Below are 24,431 nucleotides of genomic sequence, written 5' to 3' on the forward strand. Positions count from 1 at the left end.
AATATGATCAACACAGATATTAAATGGATTTTGACAATAGATTTAGAGTAGGAAGGGTTGTCAGATCCAACTCCTTCATTTTAGAGAAAAGGAAACTGAGCTATAGAGTGGTTAACTTGAAACTTACCCAGTGCCACAAAGTTTATATAAATAACTGAGATGAAATTTGAACTCAGGTTTTCTTGGCTCCAAGTATGGGGTCTTGTCCATTGGGCCAGGTTTTGTGTGTGCATATTCACCATTGTGTCTCTTCCCGCCCCTTCCCCCAAAGCCCTGTAAACTGATGTGCTGAACCATAGATTTCTTTAGGCATGGCTTGAGAAGTCTGGCCACATATTAACACAATATTTTGTGGTAGAAACCTTTTCTAGAGCAGATCAAGATTTTGCCGTGTAACCAGCTCTACCACTTTGACAGATTCAACCAAGAACATCATAAAGCACGGATGAACAGAGTCAGTGGCACCTGTAGTTTCCACGTGTATAAAAATAGCTCTTAAATCACTGCTTAGGGCAAAATTGTGAGATGTAAAACTTTATCAGGGAAGTAACTAAAGAGGGTTCAAAGCACAAGGATCTGGGAGTGTCAGTCAATCTTCGGATTCCAATAAAGTCATCCACATGGCCCTTGTGATTTAGAAACATAATTGGGATTCTAATATTTTTCCACACCATGATGAATGAGCATTTGCTATGTGCTCTGGGTTGCAAACACAGCTTCTCCTTTGAAGATATTTCATTCAAACTGGGGGAGATAACAACATTTCACAGAATGTTCCTCTCCAGGGCATATAGAAAGGGAGGCAGGGAAGCCTTGAGTGTTTTCCTTGCCTATAAATTAGGGGGTTGGTCTCCTAGAAAACTCTCCTTCCCTGAGTCTCTGATTCTATGATGCTTTGTCACATAGTGATCTGTGAACTTAGATTGCTGTCCATAATGCAGTTCCTAAATTTACCCAGAAATCATAACATTCATAGATATGAATCTTCAGTGAGATGCTCATTTCTCAGGCTTCTGGTGGGCTTCTCTGTTGGTCCCAAAAAGAAAGAGGATTATTCATGTTAGAGTTACTGTTTCTTGGCCTCTTCTCAGGGTGCCCATCTTGGTAATTCCCTCGTGTTCTCAAGGGCCCAGAACACATTTTGTTTCATGAACTTCCATCCTGGAGAAATAGATAAAGGGGGCTAATGTCAGTCACCCGGCAATGTCTTATGTCTGGGATGATGATTGTGCAAAGATTGAGGGATGGCAGATGTTGACTTTGGGGTATCTTGATTCCTTAATTTGTGGACTGAGGCCACTGTGGAAAGAGCTATGAACTTGAAGTTATAGGAAATAGAATTAAATCCCAGGGTAAGGGGGCTGTGCTCATTTGGGGGAATTCTCTTTGGGTCAGCTTTCTTTAACTTTTTCAGTAGTAGATTATGATACAGAGACCCCCTCCTCTTCTGGCCCTACATATAAACAAAGAGCTGTTTTTTCCATGTGCTGTTTGTCTCGCTATTTAATAAATGTTGAAGCCTAAACACTGTTGGGACTTATCTATACAATGGATTTCCTGCTGTTCTTGGCTCGGAATATCCTAACTGGATAATAAATCTAAGCCTTCTGAATGATATGTAGGGTATCAGCCTGCTGAGTCCCACCTTCCAGCTTGGGTGGGGAAGACATTAACCATGACTGACTTGGATCTCCCTGGAATGACCTCCACCCCTTCCCTCTGGGTGAGGGTCCAGGAAGTTCAAGCCCATTCCCTGGCAGGAGCATGAATGGATCTGGCTGCCAGAATCTTGTAGACTGAAAGGTTTAGGACTTGACTGTCTGGCCATGATGAATCCTCCAGGGGCTCATTGGGTTTTGAAGGCAGTTTTTCAGTTTGGAGTTATCACAGAGCAGCTGAAGAAAACCATCAGAGCCCTTCGTGGGGGCATGTTTGAACAGCATGGTGGTTCTGTGGGTATTCAGATTGGAAAAGGGCGGCAGGAGTTGATAGTCACTAATTTGGATTTTAAGCTCTTGTTCATCATTGTATGTAGAACCTTTTGAACAAGTGTATACAAAGCAGAAAGGCCCAGTTTCTGTCTGGAGGGACTTTTCTCCAGATTAGATAATATCTGCCTGAATTTTCTACCATTATCTGGACTTGGAACCATGGAAATCAGAGATGGAGAGATCAGAGAGATCTTAGAGGTCATCTAGTCCTGACCTCTTATTTTGCAGATGGGGAAACCTAGGCCTATAAAATTGAAATGTTTGGCTCATGGCAAATCCAAAGCTTCTGATTCCTGATGCAGAACTCCTTCAACTCCTTGGGACCAGATCTTGCTTTTTTATATTCCTAGTTCCTCTGCATTTCCCTCTTCCACCTGCCTCTCTTTTTTCTTTCATTTGTTCCTTTAAAAACTTCTATTCTGAAGTGGCCTGGTAGATTTGGTGTTGGATTCAGAATCAAGAAATCTAATTTTGGATCTTGGGTCCAACATAGAACCAATGTGTGACATCAGGGAAAGAGTGAACCAGTCAACAAGCACTTATTAGGTACTAATTATATAATGTCTTTTACTAGTGTTATGTCTTTTAATGACGTGTTTTCCCCTCTCTGCAACGGTTGTGATAATTTGTTCTGAGTTCAGACTCAGTGAGAGAGGATCAGTGTTCTCCTTTTTCTTTGATCAGTGTTAAGGATACAAAGAAAGGTAAATACACACCTCTGTCCTCACGGAGTTGACATTCTAATGAAGGAGACATCTTGTGTATAACCATTTACAGAGTTGATGAAAATGGATATCCCTTTCTGAGCCTCAGTTTCCCCATCTGCAAATGGACATAATGATGCCTGTTGTACTTATCTTACATGGTAGTTCTGAGGATTCAATGAGATAAAATACATAAAATATTAGGAAATTTGAAAATGTCATTGAAATGTCAATTAATGTCCTTGATCTCATTAGATCCACTGAGGATTTCATTTGCTTTTAGTGTTGGGTAAAAATGTGGGCCTGCAGTTTATCCTGTAGGAGACAACAGAAATTTTGTGTATGGGCTCAGGTGTGCTGTCACTAAGGAAGACCTGAATGCTTTAGGCTAGAAGGTTCAGTAAAGGACCCGACTACTGTGAGCTTCCTAATACAGAGCTGCCTAAACTTAGGGAAAGGGGTTTTCCCTCCTCTCTGACTGTTGCATTATTTCATTCTAGGTTAGTTCTTGCTTTGAGAAGATCAAAACTCTTCTCCCAGACTCTTCTATGCTTCTTTCTAGCTTTTACTCAATCCTCATCCTCATGATGACAGAAGGGACCCAGCTTAGCAGTTGGCCAAACAGGAAAAGATAAACTAACCACAAAGAAATGCAGTGAATCCAGACTTAACCTCAAGACAGATCTCAGAAAGAGTTGGGACATATAGGTCATACTTTGACATACAAGTCATTCTCTGGCAATGTGCTAGAACTCTCAGAAGTGTGTGTGTGTGTATGTGTATTGTGAGATAATGAACTTCCAGACATAGAACAGGGGCCTGGGTTTTTCTGTGGCCATAAATAAAGCAAATGGGACCAGTCAAATTTGGCGACAGCACCAGCTTGAGCATTATCTGAAAGATGACTTCATTTCCCTTGTGATTTTCACCCACTATATCTAGAAAGACTTTCCTTATCCAAAGGACAAAGGGAAGGGTGGTTTTGATCAGCAGGTCTGCCGGGCTTGTAGCAGAAGAGCTTCTGAAATGCAGGTTTTATCTCTCCCAGAGGCCTCTGAGTATTCCTTGAATTCACAAGGGGAGGGTTGCATAGTTTTTAAAAGATAAGATTTGATCGTGAGCACGGAGGCTTGTTTTCCTATGACTTCATAATGTCAAAGAATAAAGGCTGGTGACCTGCCCGGCTGGCTGGACGCAGCTTGTCCTCAGCCTCTTGGAACTGCTTTTTTTCTGCTTGGGTAGTCAGCTCTGGGTCACTTGGATCTGGGGCTCCCTATTGCCTATTGAATGATAGTGTTAGTTAGAAGAGGCTTGAGACATCAGCCAGCCCAATTCCTTCATGTGTCATGAGGCAACTGAAGCCCAGAAAGAGTAGTAAGTGATAGAAATGCTCCTTGAATTCAGGTTCTCCGGCTCTAAAGATCCACCACTCTCCACTGTGTTTTACTGCCTCAGATAATGAACTCTTTTTCATTTACTTATTCATTTAAGTGCTTGACTATGTGCCAAGCACTGTGCTCAAGTCTGGGGATACACACACATATACAGTCTCTGCTCTCAAGATTTACTTTTTTTTTTTTTTTTTTTTTTGCTGAGGCAATTGGGGTTAAGTGACTCACCCAGGGATCATACAGCCAGGAAGTGTTAAATGTCTGTGGCCATATTTGAACTCATGACTTCAGGACTGGTGCTCAACTAGCTGCCCCTACGTTCTTTTTTTTATTTTAAAAATGCATTTTCTTTTTTTTTTTTTTCTAGCTTACATGTAAAAACATCATTTGACATTCATTTAAAAAATACTTTTTGAGTTTCATATTCCCTTTATTCCTCCTTTCCCCCCAGGTTGAGAAAGTAAGTACATTGATATAGCTTATTATACATGTGCAGTCATGCAAAACATATTTACATATTAGTCATGTTAAAGACAAAAAAAAAAATAGAAAAAGAAAGTTTAAAAAGTATGCTTCAATCGGCATTCAGACACTTATCAGTTCCTTTTCTGGAGGTAGATAGCATTTTTCATCATGAGTCTTTTGGAATTGTCTTGGCTCATTTTATTGCTGCAAATAGCTAAGTCATTCACAGTTTTGTTTTGTTTTTTGTTTTTTTGTTTTTTAGTTTATTTAGTCTAGTACACATTGTTTTATGAATTATGTTGGGAGAGAAAAATCAGAGCAAATAGGAAAATGCATGGGAGAGAGAAAAAAAGAGAACATAGTATGTGTTGATTTATATTGTCTCCTTCATTCATTTGTGTTCACAGTTGATTATTGTGATAGTATTGCTGTTACTGTATACAATGTTCTCCTGGCTCTGCTCACTTCACTTTGCATCAGTTCATATAAACCCAGGTTTTTTTGAGAGCATGTTGCTTGTCACTTATAGCCCAATTATATTCCATCACAGTCATATAGCACAACTCGTTCAGCTGTTCCCCAATTAATGAGTATCCCTTTAATATTGAGTTCTTTGCCAATGCAAAAAAGAATTGCTATAAATAATTTTGCACATGTAGGTCCTTTTCTTTTTTCCTTTGATCTTTTTGGGATACAGACCTAGTAATGGTATTGCTGAGTCAAAGGATATGCACAGTTTGATAGCCTTTTGGGCACAGTTCCAAATTGTTCTCCAGAATGGTGGATCACTTTACATCTCTACCAAGAGCAGGTTAATAGGACTTACATTCTAATAGGGGAACAACACTTGTTAAAGCAATTTTTAGTGTTCATTTTTAAAAAATTTAATTTTTGAGCTCCATATTCCCTCTATTTACAAATATCTCATTTGATTTTCAAATATGTCAGTGTATATGGGGGAGTGGTGGCCAGGGAAGGTGTATTTGATTTTGGAAAATTACAGACATAGTGGCTTCTATCTAGTTGTCTTGCTATTCTCTGAACAGCTCATATTATCTTATACTGTTTGTTCTCCATTTGATTTTCAAAGATAGGAGTGTATATGAGGGAGTGGTGTCCAGGGAAGATGTATTTGACTTTGGAAGATTACAGGCAGAATCGCTTCTGTCTAGCTGTCTTGTTATTCTCTGAACAGCTCATATTATCTCAGACTGTTCCTTCTCCCTAGATTGCCCTTGTCTTAGTAAAACCCCACCTTACCTTTAAAGCCTAAATCAGATCCCACCTATTCTGTGAAGCCTTCTTTGGCAGCCACTGCTGCCGAAACTCAAAATGATCTATTCCATCTCACTGGGCACTGGCACTTCCCCCCCCCTTGTTGAACCTATGATTTCATTTGCCTAAAAAACTCCTGATGGGTTATTGTCTTCCACTGATGCAGATTGGCAGCCCGTGTATAATTTGTTGTCTCAGAGTTTCTCTCTCATCAGAATGTAATCTCTTTGAGAGAAAGCGTTATTTCATTCCACAAGCACTTAGATCTATAGTGCATGGCACATAATGGGTATCTGATAAATGCTTGTTAACTAATTGTCACTAAAAGGTTAACTGACAAGACTTGAATCTAAGTCTTCCTGATTCCAGCACTAGCCATCTATCTATTATGCTACCCTGTCCCTTCTCAATGGGTATTGAACCTGGGCTTTTAACTGTTCCTCTGAATCTCTCACCACCTTAGTAGATTATGAGTTCTGTGAAGATGGGGCTTCCATACAAAATGACAAACGTTTGTGGTTTCACTTTTGTATTTGTATCTCTAGCACCTGCCACAGGGCTTGATACATCGTAGGTACTTAGTAATAAGAATGTCTAGGATTTATACTTTAAGGTCTGCAAAACCACTGTACATTTATGATCTCAGTGGATCTTCACCATTAGCCTGTGAGGTAGGTGCCTGTTTTATGAATGAGAAAACAGAACTCAAGGGGTTATGTTGCTTGCCCAAGATCTCATATATCTAGTAAGAGTCTTAGGCAACATTCGAACTCAGATGTTTCCAGTCCTAAGTCCAGTGTTATATCTACCACATCATTAATGCTTATTGATTGATTGATTTTGGTGGACAGTGAGGGTGGTGATGACTCACAGCTATTATTTCTCTCCTCCTTTTTCTATAGTGTCTGGTGGTTGGAGGAGGACCCTGCGGCTTGCGCACTGCCATTGAACTTGCCTATCTGGGAGCCAAAGTGGTTGTGGTGGAGAAAAGAGATACGTTTTCCAGAAACAATGTGTTGCACCTTTGGCCATTCACCATTCATGACCTGCGGGGTCTCGGTGCCAAAAAGTTCTATGGGAAGTTCTGTGCGGGCTCCATCGACCACATCAGTAAGTACTTGAGGCAGCTCTGCATTGGGTGGAGGGTGGGTCTATTGAGAGCTGATGGAGATCCAAGATTAGGGTAGTTTGGATGAAGATTGCCTTTTATGGCTGGATAAAAAACAAATTATTTCCTTCTTATGGGGTTGTCTCTTAAGAAAAAAGGCAGGATGATGAGTCCTATTCTCTAGAGAAGAAAGTGAATGGAATTCAAGGAGGACACTTTAAGGGGTTCTCAGAATTGAGCAGAGTGCTTTACCGCCTATCTTACTGGTTCTGATGAATATCAAATAAGATAACATGTGTAAAAGAGCTTTGCCAGATTTTACAATGCTCTCTAAGTGTTAGATCATTATCATAAAAAATTAGCTCTACAGAATCCTTGATGAGTAGTTATTCAGTCTTTAATGAGAGGGATATCACTCCATCCTAAGGGAAACCATACCATTTGGGGGGGGGGGTACTTCTAATAAAAAGAAAATAATTTTTTGAAGGATGGGAGAGACTTGGACCTTGAGGAACTCCTAGTATCTAGAAAATCTCTACATATGCAGATCAACAATTCTGTTAATAATTTGTCCATATTTCATAAGTGATTCTATTTCTGGTTTGGAAACATCTTTTGCCAATACAGATTAGCAGCTCCTGTAATTGAAAGAGTTGATTGGGGAATTGAAAGGTTAAATTGCTCACTCAATGTCAGTGCTTGTGAAGGGGGACTTGAATGGAAGTTTTCCACATTCCCAAGATAGACTTTTCTGTTTCATGCTGATCAGTCTCTCCTCATATTCCATTGAAATCTTATTCTTTCCAATATTCCACCTTTGAGTGTTTTCTGAGTTTCACAGAATAAGCTTGGATTTCTCTGGAGTCCAGAGAATACCTTATTATATACTTAAATGCCTACTGTTTGCTAGGCACTCTGCTAAGTGCTTTACAAATATTATCTCATTTGATTTTCAAAACAACCCTAGGGGGTGAGTGCTGTTATTATTTCCCCCATTTTACAGTTGGAAAAATTGACTTGTTCAGGGTCACATAACCAGCAACTATCTAAGGCAGAATTTGAATTCAGGTCTTCTTGACTTCAAGCCCAGTGCTTCATCTCATGTGCCACAGCTGCCTCTGAGTCTCCTGATTTCCTGACTGAGATTTCTTAGTTTCTCTAAGTTTTGTCAACACAGTTTGTTTGATGTCCATCTAATGAGCATCTTTCATCTCCTACTTTTTATGAAGTTACCTAGAATCTGTGTCTCACACAAGGGCCTTTATGAGCCGAACCCAAGCAGGCCGTGCTAATCCAAAGATCTGCCTCAGATTGGACATCATTTTCCCCCTGTAAGCATAGGAAAGTTATTCATATAGTTGAAAATACCTATCTGGCTCCCCTTCCCTCTCCTGTGTCTAATCTGCTCTTAGTTAACTAAGTTCTCTCAAACAGTCCTTACATAGCATCATTTGACTCATCAGGAATATCTTGGTGGCCCATCTGCAGGAATTCCAACTTGCCAATTTCTCCTAAAATATGGTTCTAGAACTAAAGCACGGTTTGTCCAAGGCAGAGGCCAAATGATCAGAAGTACATACAGAACAAGTAGTAGGGGAGACTTCTGACCGTTAGAGTCCAGGATTTTGTCCTCTGAACTGGGGTTTCTTTAAATGGAATATTAAGCATAGGCTGAAGATGGAGAGTTCAGGCTTTGAGGGCTCCTCTTAGAGAAGCTTGGGGCAAAGGTTGAAGGTTGGGATGGGGGCAGATCAGGAACTTGGGAAAAATAACTGAGCTAAAATAGACTGCACAAGGGATCTTCAAGTTAAGTCAGATGCCAGTGTGATGACTTCTTTGAAATTTGAGATTATTATAGCCTTAGAATTAGGGAAGACTCTGTACTTTCATAATTTTCTAGAAAGTTGAAGCATTAATTTCCAAACAGCTAATCATTTAAAACTATAAATCTCCTCCCTTCCTCTCTTCCTTCCTCTCTCCCACCCTCCCTTCCTTCCCCCTTCCTCTCTACTTTCCTCCCTCCCTTCTTCAGTCTCTTCCTCCCTGTAATTGCACCAGTGTAGGGGAGCTCTAAGCAAGGACCTCTCTCTAGCAATGCAGAGCAGGTCAGCACCTATTTTGTAGCTTCTAGTCTTAAGTGCATTCCCTGGATCACTGAAAAGCTGAGTGACTTGCCCAGATTCCCATAGCCAGGACACTCCAGATCTTCCTTACCTTGGGCTATTTCACTCCCAGTTTACCACAGTGGTGGTGAAACAATTTGCCAGCATGCTTCTGGGAGGAAGGCCACCTTCAAACTCACATATCTTAGGCTCACACATCCTGAAAGGTGTGGAACATGATGATGGAGCAAGCCCACCTATGCATGCAGCATAACTGCATTGAAACCCTCCCTCCTGTTTGCTGATCTCAGGGGCTTCATTTGCTGACTCCTGTTCAGCCATTTGCTGACCCTCTGCATTTGTGAAGAATGGATAGGAGTTCATTAAACATCATTTATAGCTGACTTTGAAATATCCCATCTTCCCAGGAAAAGAACTCCCTACACAGGAGACTGGGACTGTCTGCATAAATATTAAGTCCTAATGCCTTTAAAAGTACAGTTAAGACAAACAGCTCCTTTTAAAATGCAGAAATGGATTGTGAAGCTATAAAGGGAGAAACATCGATTGGACTAGACCCAACTTCACCAGAAACAGGCAGATAAAAAAGAATGTAACAATAATAATAATAATTCTGTGATTTCGAGAGGGAAGGTGGTTTATCCAGAGTCACATGTTTGGTTACATGATAAGAGCTAGCTCTTGACCTTGACTCCATAATATATCATCATACATGCTCCCTTCCATTAGCCCTTTTTTTTTTTTTTTTTTTTTTTTAGAGGAGGAAATGGCCTCTGAAAGGAGAAGTTATCTCACAGCTAGGATAGATTAGGATCAGAACCCAAACCTAGGCTTTTGGACTCTGAGAGAAACTCTTTTTCTGCTATCTCAGGCCATCCAAGGCGGGAGCTAGTATAAGTCCTATAAGAAAAAGGGGAAGATGGGGCAGAGCAAGGAAGGGAGCCCAGGAAAGAGAGAAGAACAGGTGGGCAGCATTTGGATTCAGGATGGCGGCTCAAAGCAGTAGAAGTTCATTGTGGCTGAGCAGCCTGCAGGGGAGAGCCAGTGAGAAAACTAGTAGTTTGGGGGCAGAGACAGGATAACTAACCCAGCTATTGAGGGAGGTCACCATGATAACTGACAGATTCTGACAAGAAACCCAATTGTACTTGGTCCCAGATGGCAAAGAACTTTGAAAGGACTTAAGAAGACACCATGGAGAAGTTGGGTCAGGAAGTACCTTGATTCATATCTTACCTCATATTCTACTCCTATGACCTGGGCCAGTTATATAGATTCTCTATACCGCAGTTTCCTTATTTGTAAAATGGACAAGGGGTAGATTTGACAGATTTCACAGTCTACCAGCCCTGTCTCCAATCATATGAATTAATTGAGGAGGGAGAGCACAGTGTGAGTCAAGGAAAGAAATAACTCCATAGAGAAGAGATTGTTCAGAATTTTTAAGTGGGTGCTGTCACCTGTGCGGGCAATTAAGGGATAAGCTAAATGAACGAACATTGTAATTTGTGAGAGAACTTTCACTGTCTATGATGAATGAATTAGTGTAAAAGAATTTATTAATAGTATGTGTCAGGTATTATGCTGAGTGTTTGGGAAACAAAATCATGTTGTACCCAGGGAGCGTACTTTCTCATAGACAACTAAGGCAGATGAGTGCATTTTACAGGGATATTTGAGAGAATGGTGATTAGAGGAATTAAAATATAATTATCAAACAATAGAAATCTGCTAACATTTTTGGTGAAGTCTGGGTGTACTAAGCTATAGTCAACTAGGTAGACATTGTGGAGAAAGTCAGGAATAGAAAAGAGAAAAGAGAGCCCAGAGGAGCCTAAGAATCAGTTTTATAGAGGAAAAAGTTCCCTGTTGAATGTGAAGAGGGATTAATAATAATCTTACTGTTGTTGAGCTAGAGACATCCTGGAACGAGGTCTACCTAGGCACTGAGTCCCTACAGATGAATTGTACACAGCCCTTTGTCACCTGTCTGTACTTCTGAACTTCATCTTGCCTTCCCAATTTCATCATCTTGCAAGATCACACCAGCTCTGAAACTCTTACCTCTCAAGAACACCCCTTGGGACCCCTTCCCTCTGATTGGAGGGTGGGGTGAAGGATGGACAGTAGAGACCCACTTCTCCATTTAAGGAGGACACCCAGGGCAGCCATCTCATCTTCCATTGGCTGGCTGCAGCCCTCTGTACTTCATCGTGTTCTTGTCCTGAAGTTCCCCGCTTTTCTCCTTTTTTAAGCTGCTTTTATTCTATTGTTTTCCCATTAGATTGATTTCCAGGAGTGCAGAAACTATCCTTTGCTTTTGCCTTTCTTTGTATTCCCCAGGACTTATCACAATGCCTTATCACAGAGTAGCCACTTGATAAATGTTGATTGATTAATTGATGGATCTTCCTTCTTTCCAGTAGGGTCTTGCTTTGGTCAGCATAGACTTCCACTCGGGGCTGGGAAACATGGGTTAGCAGTTTCCAGGCCTATGGGTCATTCCCATCTGATGGCTGAAAATTGTTGACTAGAACCTGGTCTTTATCCAGTGTCCCTGGAGCAATAGCATAGGCTGGCAGGATCCGTGGATGTCTGAAGTAATTCTATTTTCCCTTACCTTCCTACAGGTATTCGACAGCTCCAGCTCATCTTGTTTAAGGTGGCACTGATGCTGGGAGTGGAAATCCATGTGAATGTAGAATTTGTGAAGGTCCTCGAACCTCCCGAAGATCAGGAAAACCAAAGTAAGACATATTTGTCCTTTTTATTCTGACCTGAAAACAAAATCTATATAAATTAACTCCACCTCTGTTTCTAGGTTGTTACTCCAAGAAATGCTCCACCCGAATTTTCTGGGTTAACTCAGAACTCTCCCATTTGGTCCTCATAATAACCCTGAGGGCTAAGTGCCATTATTTTCTCCCATTTTACAATCGAAAGAATTGAGATAGACATAGATTAAGTGACAGCTGTTATCAAATTTGAACTTAGTTATTCCTAACTCTATCCCCTGAGTCACCAGGCTTTTTCCTCTCCTGCCTCCATTAGTTCATGAGATTATAGTTTTACAACCGGATCTGCTCACCTAGGGTGCCAGCTGCTATACCTTTATTACTTCCATTTTGCTAATTCAACTCCTGGAGAGTTTTTCCCCCCTCTCAGACAGCTGACATTGCGATTCCAGCATGTCCCTAGTAAGCCTCAATTAAAGTGGGTGCCGTGGCCACGTGGTCTGAGCCCCAAGCTCAATTTTGTTTGGTTAAGAATGAAATATTCTGGAAATATGTTTAGAGTAATTGCCCATGTTTAATCTATGTTGATTTCTTGCTGTCTTGGGTTGGGGAGGGGGGAGAGAGGGAGAAAAATTTGAAGCACAAGGTTTTGCAAAAATGAATGGTAAAAACTGTATTTGGAAAAATAAAATACTATTTTAAGAAAGAATGAAGTATTCACATGCTTTTCTCATTTTCCAGATATTTTTATATATTAGAAAAATTTAGAAAAATCAATTCCTGGTAAAATAATGAAATTGCTTTAGATCACTCCTGCATATACCTATGTGAGAGCATGGGGAGGAGACTTGGGGATTACTTGAATGAACTGTGCTTCAGTAATACTCTATGAAGGTATATTCCGGTTGTAAAACTATGATCTCATGAATTAATGGCATACATAGTAAGCACTAGATAAATGTTAGCTATCATTAGTATTAATAGAGGTAAAGAAAACAGGGCAGCTATGTGGTGCTATAGTGCATAGAGTTCCAGGCTCGGAGTCAACAAGACTTATCTTCACGAGTTCAGATCTAGCCTCAGACACTAGCTGTGTGACCCAAATCAATTAACCCCCACCTGCCTCAGTTTCCTCATTTGTAAAATGAGCTGGAGAAAAAAATAGCAAACAATTACAGTATCTTTACTAAGAAATTCCCAAATGGAGTTGGTAACAATAAAATAGAAGAAAAAAGTCACAGGCCACATGGAAAAAGGATTATTTAGAACTTTTATGTGGGAGCCATTCACTGTTATTTAGGTAAGATATGGCATCTCCCTGGACCTCGTTTTCTTCATCTATAAAATGAGGACTTTGGACAAAGTGATCTGGAAGATCCTTTCTAGCTCTAGTGCTAATCCCCTGGTCCTTTGGGTGCTGGTAATTTTTAAAAGTTGCATTGTGTATTTTGAAATGAAATCAGTAAGCTATTATATAGAATTAGGACTTTTGCATCTATAGATTTCTATGAAAGGGCCAGACTTTGAATAAATATATCATTAATTGTAGTTTTTTTATGTGAAAAATCAAAATCTTGGCATCACTCAGGAAAGTTAGATGTGCAAAAAGCTGCTCAACCACATTTTCAGTAAATACATCATAATCCCTCAACTAAAATTTGCAACTGTATCCAACAAATTCATGACAAATTATAATTTACATTAGCTATACATAGAAGTTCCAACCTATAAAATAGATATATTGGTAATGGTAGAGAAATATTTTAAGAACTGAATTATTAATTTTTCAAGTATTCCTTCTCTCATGAAACAAAGAGAGGGTGGGCACATGAGCCCTGGGGCCATTTTGGCCATCTTTAAACCAACTTATCACGTTTCCCTTTCTCTGTAGAAATAGGCTGGCGAGCAGAAATTCTACCTGCAGATCACCCCTTATCTGATTTTGAATTTGATGTTATCATTGGTGCTGATGGTCGAAGGAACACTCTAGAAGGTGAGAGGAATTGTTTTCTTTTGTTATAATATATGTTTTGTCTCTCTGTGTCTCTCTCTCTCTCCCTCGCTCTCTCTTGTGTCTCCCTATCTCTCTGTGTCTCTTTCTCTCTCCACCTTTCTTTATCTCTCTCCCTCTGTGTGTCTCTCTCTCCTTCCCTCCTTGTCTCTCTATGTCTCTTTCTCTCTCTTGCTTCCTTTCTCTCTCTCCATCTGTCTCCCTACCTCTATGTGTCTTTCTGTCTCTCTCTTTCTTTTTTTGTCTCCCTCTCTCTGTGTGTGTCTCTCTGCCTTTCTCTGTGTGTCTCTCTCTCTTGTCTCTGTTGCATACATACACACCCACCAAGAGTGGATATGTTAATTAGGCTATTGTGTTTGGGACGATAGGAGATCGGGGAGCAATCAAACAAGAATTATGCAGAGACCACAGCCAGATCCTGATTAGTACAAATAATTAAATGGTCATGTATTTGAATTTATATTATTCAAAGTTATAATTATGTAAAATATGATAATTCATTCTAGCTCAATGGAAATATGCAATGTGAATTAGAATAATGTGGTCACATGAGTGATTCTTTATTCATACTAATTGGAAACTAGCTGTAGCACTCCCTGGGACCCAGAATCACTCAGATATGCCTAAAGGACAGAGAGTATTCCCACTTGGAATTCCTAGTGCTTAGCATAGTACCTGGCTCATGGTGCGTGCCTAAATAAATACTTGTTGATTCATTCCACCTTGTCAGGTTTGAGCTCAGGGGAGCCTCTTGGGGGCAGAAATACATGCACCTGGGAGAATTCTTCGTTTCTCTAAACCCTGCTCCCGAGGCGGTACATACATTCTCTTCCTAACTCCTTTGATCTCCCCATTCCCCCTGCTAGCATCCCAGTGGCTGACCCAAGAAATAGTTGGGTGACACTGTCACCTTGGCAGAAACCCCCCAGTTCATGGGGAAGCCAGTTGATAACTGGTAGGTTTGCCTTCCCGTCATGACCCCTGATCAGGGGCTCATGGGCAGCCAAACACGTCTGCTGGGATGATTGATAGGTTAGTGTTGGGTGTGTGATGAGTACCAGGGCAGGGTTTGCTCCCAATGGTGAGTCATTTTTATGGTTGCCCAGATAAGTAAGAGCCCAGAGAGAGAGAGACTAGGAGAGAGAGGGAGGGAGAGAGGGAAAGAACAGGATTGAAGTAGGAGGCAGGTCTGGGAATCTGTCATCTAATGGCATACCATACCTCTGAATCCCTTGTGGAAACAGGCTTAGCTTATGCTCCCTCCCTCCCAGTTGTGAAAAGGGAGCTACTGCCTAATTCCATCCCAAACCTACGGCAAGGGCAAAGGCCACCTCACCTGAGTTTTTACCTTCTCTTATCTGGATGGCTTTTTTTTTTTTTTTAAACATTATCAGACTTAACCACACCTAGTCACATTGAAAATTAATTCCAGAAAATATCCTTTAATTTTTGGACTCAGGTGGCCCTTGAGATCCTTCTTAATTCTAATTCTATGATCCTAGAAGTCAGATCCTGTCTTGGGTAGCACCCCATGTTTTCTATGTACATCAGAGGGAGGGATTGGGAAGCCATTGTGCTGCTGGGGTGGGTCCCTGTGCCATCTGGGAGGGTCCACTTAACTGTGGGAGACTTGCCCCCCTGGCTCACTCACCCCATGTAGCCATTTGGCATCTAGCATTGTGTGTGAAGGTCCCTTTGAGAGGACTTCCTCTCAAACTTTCTAGTGAATTCATTTTTGAGAAAAATGAGGGAATATCCTCACCATATCATTGGCAGGGATGAAATTGGGTTGTATTAAGATAGCAGCCAGAAGAGACCTAATTCTGGGATTTTCAGAAGAGGCAAGAACAAATTGTAGATTTATTTTTTCTTGATTGTGTTTATCTGTTACAGAGATTATGATTTTCATTTTTTTTTTTTTTTTTGAGGAGAGGAAGCAGAAGAAAGGATTACAAAGAGGTAGTAGGTCACTGAAGCATTTTTTTAAATGTATAGAAGAGGCCTAAAGGAAATTTAGAAGGAAACCGACAAACAGAAACAGGACAGCTTTGAAAATAATACATCTATTTTATCAACATTTCTTTTGACTTTTGAAAAGCAAACTGTATGTAACAATTGGGGTAGGGGTATTAATTCTTTTTGTCATAGACCTGTTGGAAGTCCCCCATGGAAATCTCTCAAAGTAATGTTTTTAAAGGCATAAAATGAGCTGCATCTATTTCATCAGCATTTCTTTTGACTTTTTAAAAGCAAGTTGTATGTAACAATTGGGGTAAGGGTATTAATTTTTTTTGTCATAGACCTGTTGGAAGTCCCCCATGGAAATCTCTCAAAGTAATGTTTTTAAAGGCATAAAATGAGCTGCATAGGAATACACAGGAGGTAGAACTATAAAAGAAATTGATTGTGTTGAAATATACTTATCAAAATATTAAATAAAAAAAAACCCAACAGTTTATGGAGAATTCAGAATTGAAAACCCTTGTAATGTGTCTTTTTCTGGGCTACTTTATAGAAACTTTCTTTTTTTGATGTTTCTTGAATTCACAAATAAAGAAATAAAATTTAAATGACAATAAAGACTTCAGGAAGAAAGAAAAAGAAGCCAGGAGGAAGGAAGGACTAGGAGAGACTTTTGTCTTTGTGTCCAAACCTCAGGGTTTGGAGTTTCAGCCCACCCCAATTCCCTGGAGTCCTGCTCTCACATGTTTATGAGGAGTTAGAGAACAGTGACCGCATTAACCTTACTCAACCCTCAAGGCCTGTCCCACAGAAAAGACATGCTTTTTTCCTTTTTTCTCCACCCAGGTTTCAGAAGGAAAGAATTCCGTGGGAAGCTGGCTATTGCAATCACTGCCAACTTCATAAACAGAAACACCACAGCTGAAGCCAAGGTAGAAGAAATCAGTGGGGTGGCTTTCATCTTCAACCAGAAGTTCTTTCAGGATCTTAAAGAAGAAACAGGTGGGTCCTTCATCTCCCTCAACATCAGGCTAGAGCCCAGTGCTTTATTTTAAAAATGTATTTTATTTTCAGTTCAAGGAACAAAACAAGCGTATCCATGTCACAGTACAATAAAAAAGATAAACACACGAGAAACTGCAAATCTACCCTGTACGACTTGCTATTCCCTGCAAATATACCACAAAATTATTATGTAAATTTTTTTTCCTTTTTTTCTTTCCTCTCTCTACATGTCCCAGGGATGGTTGCCATTAGACACATAAAGGAGTTTGTGTATATAAATGCATATACATATGTAAAGAAACATATCCATATATAACATATATGTATATGTATGTGTACATGTATAAAATTATCCTAAAAATCTATCAGTTCTTTGTATTCAGAGAGCATCTCTTTATATGTCCTTTAATTTTTAAAACTTTTTCAAACTTTTAAAAAAATATATATATATATAATCTGATTCAAAACTATGATCAAAAACAAAAGTAAGGGTGAATAGCTCACAAGCTCATCTGGTACCTTGTGAGCTCAGGACGAAGGCCAATTAGCCAGTTGGGTAGAACTTCAATGTATCACACACTGAGGAGGAAGCAGGTGAGAGTCATGGAGGTCAGGGAGGAATAGATAGATTGTACTCTGCAGTTCTGGAGGGAATCCCTCCATTGAAGAGATCACAGATTCATTTGGCTATCTGAATGAGGAGTCCCTCTAAGGAAGGTCTTGGGGCAGTGTGATACAGAAAGAGAGCCCTGGATGCTGGGAGGGCATAAGATGTGGTTTCCTAATTCTACCTTTGTATAGAATTCTTCTCTGTTTCCTCATTTGTTAAAGAATATTAGACTGGAGTTTCATCAATGAGTATCTTTTTTTTTTAATTACCAAAATAGACAAAATATTTTTTCTTCAAATAAGTAAATTCTGTATATGTTTCATGACTTAATGGAAGACTTAATGTGTGAACTGTTATTGATGTTTGAGTGGGAGCTTGAATAAGTGACCTTCTCTGGGTTTGGTTTCCTCATTTGTAAAATGTAAGGATTGAAAAAAAGTACCCATCAGGTCCCTCTCAGGTCTAACTCTATATTGTTGAGTGCTTACTATATGGCAAGCCCTCTGACAGGTGCTAGTGATACAAAGACAAAAATTAAACAGTTCTGGCCCTCATGGAGTGATGGTGAGGGATTAGAATAAAGGAATTTTGAAAAAAATGTTTCAGTTGGGCTTTTAAAATGCTATGTCTTTGTGAAGTTCTTTTGAAATTTGTTAACTCTGTTAACAGATCAGTGTCTAGTGAAAAAGTGCTCCTTGTAACCACTGCTTGTGTTTCTTTTGGAGATATTTTACCTGTTGTAGCTTCACATTGACTAGGATTAAAGGGGCTCTCATGAAGTACCTCTGTCTTGTCCTAATTTTTTTCTGCTTTAGACCTGAAATTTCTTTGATAGAGGGAATTTCCCCAGAAATTTGTTCTTCCAAAAAAGTTCAACAAATCCTCTACTACTTAGAGTTTTTAAGCGTTATCTGGGTTGAGTGATCCAAGGTCACCAGCCATAATGGTTCTTTTTAATTGAGACCCACTCTCTGTTTTATATGCCACACTGCCTGGTAATAACCTAATGTCCTAATAACAAAATAGCCTGTCTTCTGTGCTGTAGAGATCCTAATATCTCTGTTAATTTTCTTTCTTAATAATAATACTGAGAGGAGCTAAATGGCACAGTGGATAAAGCACTGGTCCTGGATCAGGTGGATTGAGTTCAAATCTTAGTAGTTGTGTGATCTTGGGCAAGTAATTTTGATTGATTCCTTCCCCTCCCCCCCATAAAGGGATAATGGATCAATGCTGTATCTCAAACTTAAATAGATAATGCTGTATCTCAAACTTCAGAAGTCGGCTAGTCCAACCCCGCAAAAGTAAACTGAACATTTCCTCCTGGAATACTTCTATTCACAGGCAACTCACTATTATCTTTCCACCCCAGCAGCAGCAGCACATCCTTTTGTTGAACAGCTGGGATTGCTAAACTATTCCTTTTATGTTGAAACAAAATCTGCTCCCTGTAAGTCCTCCCATTGTTTCCAGTTCTGTCCTTTAGTGCCAAGTATTTCAGCAAGGATTAGGTATTGCAGCATCTGTTTGGCTTGAGTAAAAAGAATAATGAGAACAGTAACACTAGCTAGTATTTATGTAGTGCTTTAAGGTTTGCAAAACACTTTATAAATATTATCTTGTCTAAGGCTCATGCCCATGAAGGGAGGCACTATTATTATTCCCGTTTTAAAGCTGGAGAAACTGAGGCAGAGTTAAGCGACTTGTCCTGTGTCACACAGCTAATATATATATCTGAAGGTCCATTTGAATGCAGTTCTTTCTGACTCCAGGATTATTAAACTGCTATGAAATTTTAGAATCAGAAGGTAAAATAGCCATTGAAAGAATTCACCGATCACTTCCTATGAAAGAGACCCCAAAATTAAAACTCCAAAGAATATCATAGCTAAATTTCAGAGCACTAGTGGATTATTATTATTTTTGCTCTGACTGTAAGCTTTGTCTACCCTGTGGACAGTATGGTAATGGAGATATCCATAAAAATAATCTTTGTCATCTTCTTCAACTCAAGCAGTCAGTGTCTTGGTGGGAATAAGATTAGCCATGCTTAGTTAAGTAAAGTCTTGCGCACATCCCATCCTGGCCACAAACCAAAGCCAGATTCTTCACAAAAGCAAAGCCTGAGAATGTCAAGGAATGAAATAATGAGAGAGCATCCCATGCCTTGTTTAACCAATGCTGCATTTGTCTCCTTGTAGGGATCGACTTGGAGAACATTGTCTACTACAAGGACAGTACTCACTACTTTGTGATGACAGCGAAAAAGCAGAGTCTCCTGGATAAGGGGGTCATTGTGAATGTAAGTGGATGCCCCCTGGAAAAGCTCTCCTCTTGGGGGGGGGACAATTATCATTTGCATCTTTAAAATTTTATTACTACCTTTTGTTTTCATCCCCCAGTTATTTATTTTCCTTATTGCAACCTCCACCAAACCCAGCTTTGTAATGAAGAAAAAACATTTACACGAAGCTACTAATACAGTGACCACATCTGACTATGTATACCACATTCTGCATCTGTAGTCCCCCACCTCTTTTGAGAGGAAGTTCCTTTTGTTATCAGCTCTGAGTGTTCATTGTGATTCCTCAAAATCCAAGTATTTTGGGGTGTTTTCATTTGGGTCACAGTGATTTTTGTGTATATTATTCATATTGCTTTCAGTATCATTTACACCAATATGCCCACATCTTTCTGAATTCTTCATCTTTCTTGTTGGTTATAGTGCAAAATTGGCCATTACTCTTACATATCGTAATTTGTGAAGCCCTTCCCCAGGTGATAAGCTCTGTACTTAATTTATTTTCAAAATGAATATTTATTAAAATAATAATTTTATGTAGTGCTTTGAGATTTGCAGAGAGTATTATGTATATTTTCTCATTTGATGCTCACAAGTGCCCTATGACTAAGTGTCATAATTACCCCCATTTTACAGATGAGGAAAGAGACTGACTTGTTCAATTACATTTAACTGGAACCTTCCTTTTTCTTGACTATCCAGACTCATTTCCTCTTCATTTTGGAAATGAGGGTTGAGTCAAGGAGCTGCAGGAGCCTTAAGGACTGTTTACATGGGAATCTTAGCTTCTTTCCCAATCTATTGGGTTAGGCTTGGCTGAGAGAGCTCTTCAATCAAAAGTTTAGACTTGCATATTTGATTGGGTTTTTTTGCCTATTTGTTTGTTCTTTTTATGAACTCACCTAATTCTGTCTTCTCCCAAGTGCCTACAAATCCAGTTTTTCTTTCTAAGTGGCCAAATCTGATTAGGTAGCAGTTGAGATTCTGAGACTATTGGGATTAAGATATAGAAAGTCCTGGATTCTAATCCTGTTTCTGCCTTTTATAAACCGAGTGAATTTGGACAAGTCAAATCTCTACCAAATCACCACTCAATTTACTCATATGTAAACTATAGATTGGAATCCCTGCCTTGCATCTTCCACCTGAAAATTTTGAGATTCAAATAATGTAATGGGCATAGATGTATTTTTAAAAACTATATAGAAATACAAGGTTAGGATGCTTGATTTTGAGGGGCACAGATCTATGATTTAATTACTATTGGGAACTTCTAGCACAGAAACTCCTTCTACCAATTTAGACATGCAACTTCTCTAGAACTTAAAATCTTCCGGCCTTCTGAAAGATTCACTGGCAGATGTCACACTTGAAAATAGGGCTCCCTGACATAGAGGCCTCTCTTCTATTTTCTCTGTTGCATTGCCTTCCTGGTTATGGTATACATTTTTATATTTGTTATATAAATTGTAAATATACACTAAATCAAAGATTTGTTACCCAGTTTCTTAAACTGTGGTTCACGACCCTATGTAGGTTCTTCTAACTCAATATGAGAGTCACAAAACTATGATTTATTATCTGTAAATGTTTGATTTGTACCTATTTTATATACTTATACCCAGGGCCATGTAAAATTTCTTGGGAAAGGGGTCACAAGTAGAAAAAGTTTATGAAGTATTCGACTATAAATAATAGCCATATTGTACAATGTCATAGATTAATTGTATAAATCATAGGCACACAATAACTCATAGATTTATTGTAAGTCATAGATATATTATACAGTGACTCAGTTTTATTGTATAAATCATAGTTTTATTGTATAAATCAGATATATTATACAATGACTCAGATTTATTACATAAATCATAGATTTATTATGTAAATCATAGATATGTAACATAGATTAATTGTATAAATCATCGATATACAATAACTCATATTTATTGTATAAATCATAGATTTATTGTGTAAATCATAGATATATAACTCATAGATTTATTGTATGAATCATAGATATACAATAAATTTATGATTTATGATTTTATAAGATTTATATATAAATATATTGTAGTTAAATATATTTATATATAAATTTATATGCAAATTCATGAGTTTATAAATTATAGATATCATCAGTATATTTGGAGCTAAAAGGGACCTTGGAGATCATGTGACCCAGCTTGCCCTTCTTATATGTCCCTGTTCCAGCTTCCCAGCCTTTGTCTTAATTTTTGCCTTGTCTGGCTACCTGCCGGTCTTCCTCCTTGGCCTGGGCAACCACCCTCGCTCTGCAGTGTCTCACTCCCACTCCAGCCCTTTCCACACCTGTATTGGCTACAATCTCCTGGAGCTTGAATATCAGATAGCCAGGGTGTCGGAGAACAGTCCTCAGAACAAGAAGCATTAGATGTCCCCAGAGCCACTATTCTCAGTTCCCGAGCCCCAGAGAGAAGTGAGATAAGGATCCAGCCGTGGCAGGTCAGCATCATTCTCTGGGTGAACACACCTTGCTCAGTCATCACTGCTTGTCTCGGAAGAAGGATCCCTGCTCTTGCCAGGTTTCGCCGGCAGCAGCTCTCACGTATCTGTAATCCGGCTCTCCCCAGGGCTTTCTTCACGTTGCCATGCATAACATTTCCATGGAGGCTGCTGAGGACGTCCCCAGGAAGAGGGACCTCAGATGGTTCATTTGGCATCCGACTCCAGGTTCCATGACTCTGCCCTCAGGCTGTGGGGCGAGACATTTGCCAGGCTCTCTGAGATGTCAAGAGAATATAGCTTCTTCACTTTGGCAGGATGGCAGCAAGGCTTTGGAATCCCAACTCAGTTAACTATTGGCTTTGTGACTCTGGACAAGCCACTTAACTAATCTGAGCCTGTTAACTTACTTCTAAAATGGGGTTGATGATAACTTCCCTCCTTGCTTCATAAGATCATTGGAGAAAGCACTCAGTAAATCTTTTTTTTTTTTTTAGGAGAGTGAAGTTCATTTTTTAATTTTTAATTTAATTTAATTTATTCTTTGATTTAGTAAATTTTAAAGTCCACAACAGTGGGCTTATCATATTTAACAATGATGTTTCCAAAACACATCTGACCTTGAGTGAGTGCATTCATTCAACATTTTTTAATGCATTCAGCTTTTCCCAAGCTCTGGATGACACACTCCTCCACATTTGGAGCTCATTTTTATGCAGTTTTTTATCTCCTGTTTTTTTGTCCAAGATACCCTGATGTAGGGATGAGGGTGAATAGTGGGCATCTTTATTGGATGGATGAGGGTTGGAGATACAGATTGACCAATGGAAGGACACGGGAATCCATCAGCCTACTGGTGGTTAAGCTGGAAATAAAACCAATCCCTAGAATTCTCCTGGCTCAGTGATCTTTTCATTGAACCAGAGTCACATTTGCAATTTCCATGAATTAAAAGAATATGCAACTTTTCTGTAGAACTATTAATAATAAATAATATTTATATAGTGTCAAGTACCATGCTAAATGCTTCACAATTAATATCCCATTTGGTACCCTAGGAGGTAGGTGCTATTATTTTCCCCATTTTACAGATGGAGGAAACTGAGGCAAACAGCGCTTAAATGATTTGCATAGAATCACATAGCTAGTGCATGTCTGAGACTAGAACTTGGGTCTTCCTGACTCCAGACTCGGCACTCTATCCACTGAGCCACCTTATAGAATAGTGAGTTCTTAATTTTTATTTAGTTCATGGACTCTTTTGGCAGCCTAATGCATGCAGTCTATGGGCCTTTTCTTCGAGTAATGTTTTATCTGAATGAAATAAAACACAAAGGAAACCAATTATAGTGGGATATAGTTACCAAACCTGTAGAGCTTAGAATTCTTGAAGAACTCTGGTTGGGCACAAACGAGCTAAATAATTCAAAGCTATGTGGTGTAGCTTTGGGTCCCCTACTCTCTGAGGAGTATTTGGAGGCAGCTACTCCTGAGGAGGCTCCTTGATTTATAAGATTGAGATCTGGAAGGAACCTTAGAAACCATCTGGTCCAACCCAAGGAAAGGAAGCAAAGAACCAGGAAATGACTGACCCCATTTGAACCCAGACCTGCTGGCTCCAGATCCAGCTTTCCTTCTCCCTGCTGTCTGCTCCATCATGCACTCCTGTGCTCACATCCCTTCTGTGCCTTCTGATGACAGTTCCTGGCTGGTGGTCCCTGATCCCTCACCATCCCCATAAGGGTCACTTCCCCCTTGCCACAGCCCCCTGGAGCTACGTTTCTTTGTCAGCTTTGGGGTTTCTGCAAGGTTTTCCCTGTCTGTGAAGCTGGAATAGAGAGTCATTCTGTGTTTATAATTTGGCTTTGCTGCTGCAGTATGAGAGAATTTCACAGTCATGTTCACAGACCTCGCAGACCTTCTCCCATTACTAAGCTTGGCACGGACCGCAAAGCTTCCCACACTCCCAGTGCAGGTGCAGCCCTACTGCAGTATCCAGCCTGGTCACCATGCCTTTCCCTGGGGCCTTTCTTGGGCCTGGTATTCTTTCTCTGTGGTCCCTTCTCCAGCCTGGTGGTCCCCAGAGAAGACAGATCTTCCAGCCTAAGCCCAACCTCCAGTCTTTTGGCTGCAGCTTGAAACCTCTCTCCTGGGAGCCACCTGATCTTTCCTGCCCTGAGAAAATCTGTTTGACCTTTTCCCTGCAATGCCTTGCTTATTTCCTTGAATTGACCTGTTTACTTCTATGGATACACCATGGGGTCT

General features: G+C 39.8%; 1 protein-coding gene across 14 annotated transcripts in view; it reads left to right on the forward strand.

The window, feature by feature from the left end:
• Window positions 1-24,431, forward strand: part of MICAL2 (microtubule associated monooxygenase, calponin and LIM domain containing 2) — a 296,098-nt gene that overhangs the window by 129,166 nt on the left and 142,501 nt on the right. For all 14 annotated transcript variants that reach the window (XM_031944246.1, XM_031944245.1, XM_031944242.1 and 11 more), the window contains exons 3-7: window positions 6,729-6,936; window positions 11,688-11,804; window positions 13,684-13,785; window positions 16,612-16,767; window positions 19,582-19,682. In XM_031944246.1, the coding sequence (XP_031800106.1) occupies window positions 6,729-6,936; window positions 11,688-11,804; window positions 13,684-13,785; window positions 16,612-16,767; window positions 19,582-19,682 (684 nt within the window). The remainder of the gene's footprint in view (window positions 1-6,728; window positions 6,937-11,687; window positions 11,805-13,683; window positions 13,786-16,611; window positions 16,768-19,581; window positions 19,683-24,431) is intronic.

Source organism: Sarcophilus harrisii, chromosome 6, assembly GCF_902635505.1.
Source record: "Sarcophilus harrisii chromosome 6, mSarHar1.11, whole genome shotgun sequence".
In the NCBI taxonomy this organism is placed as follows: Eukaryota; Metazoa; Chordata; class Mammalia; order Dasyuromorphia; family Dasyuridae; genus Sarcophilus; species Sarcophilus harrisii.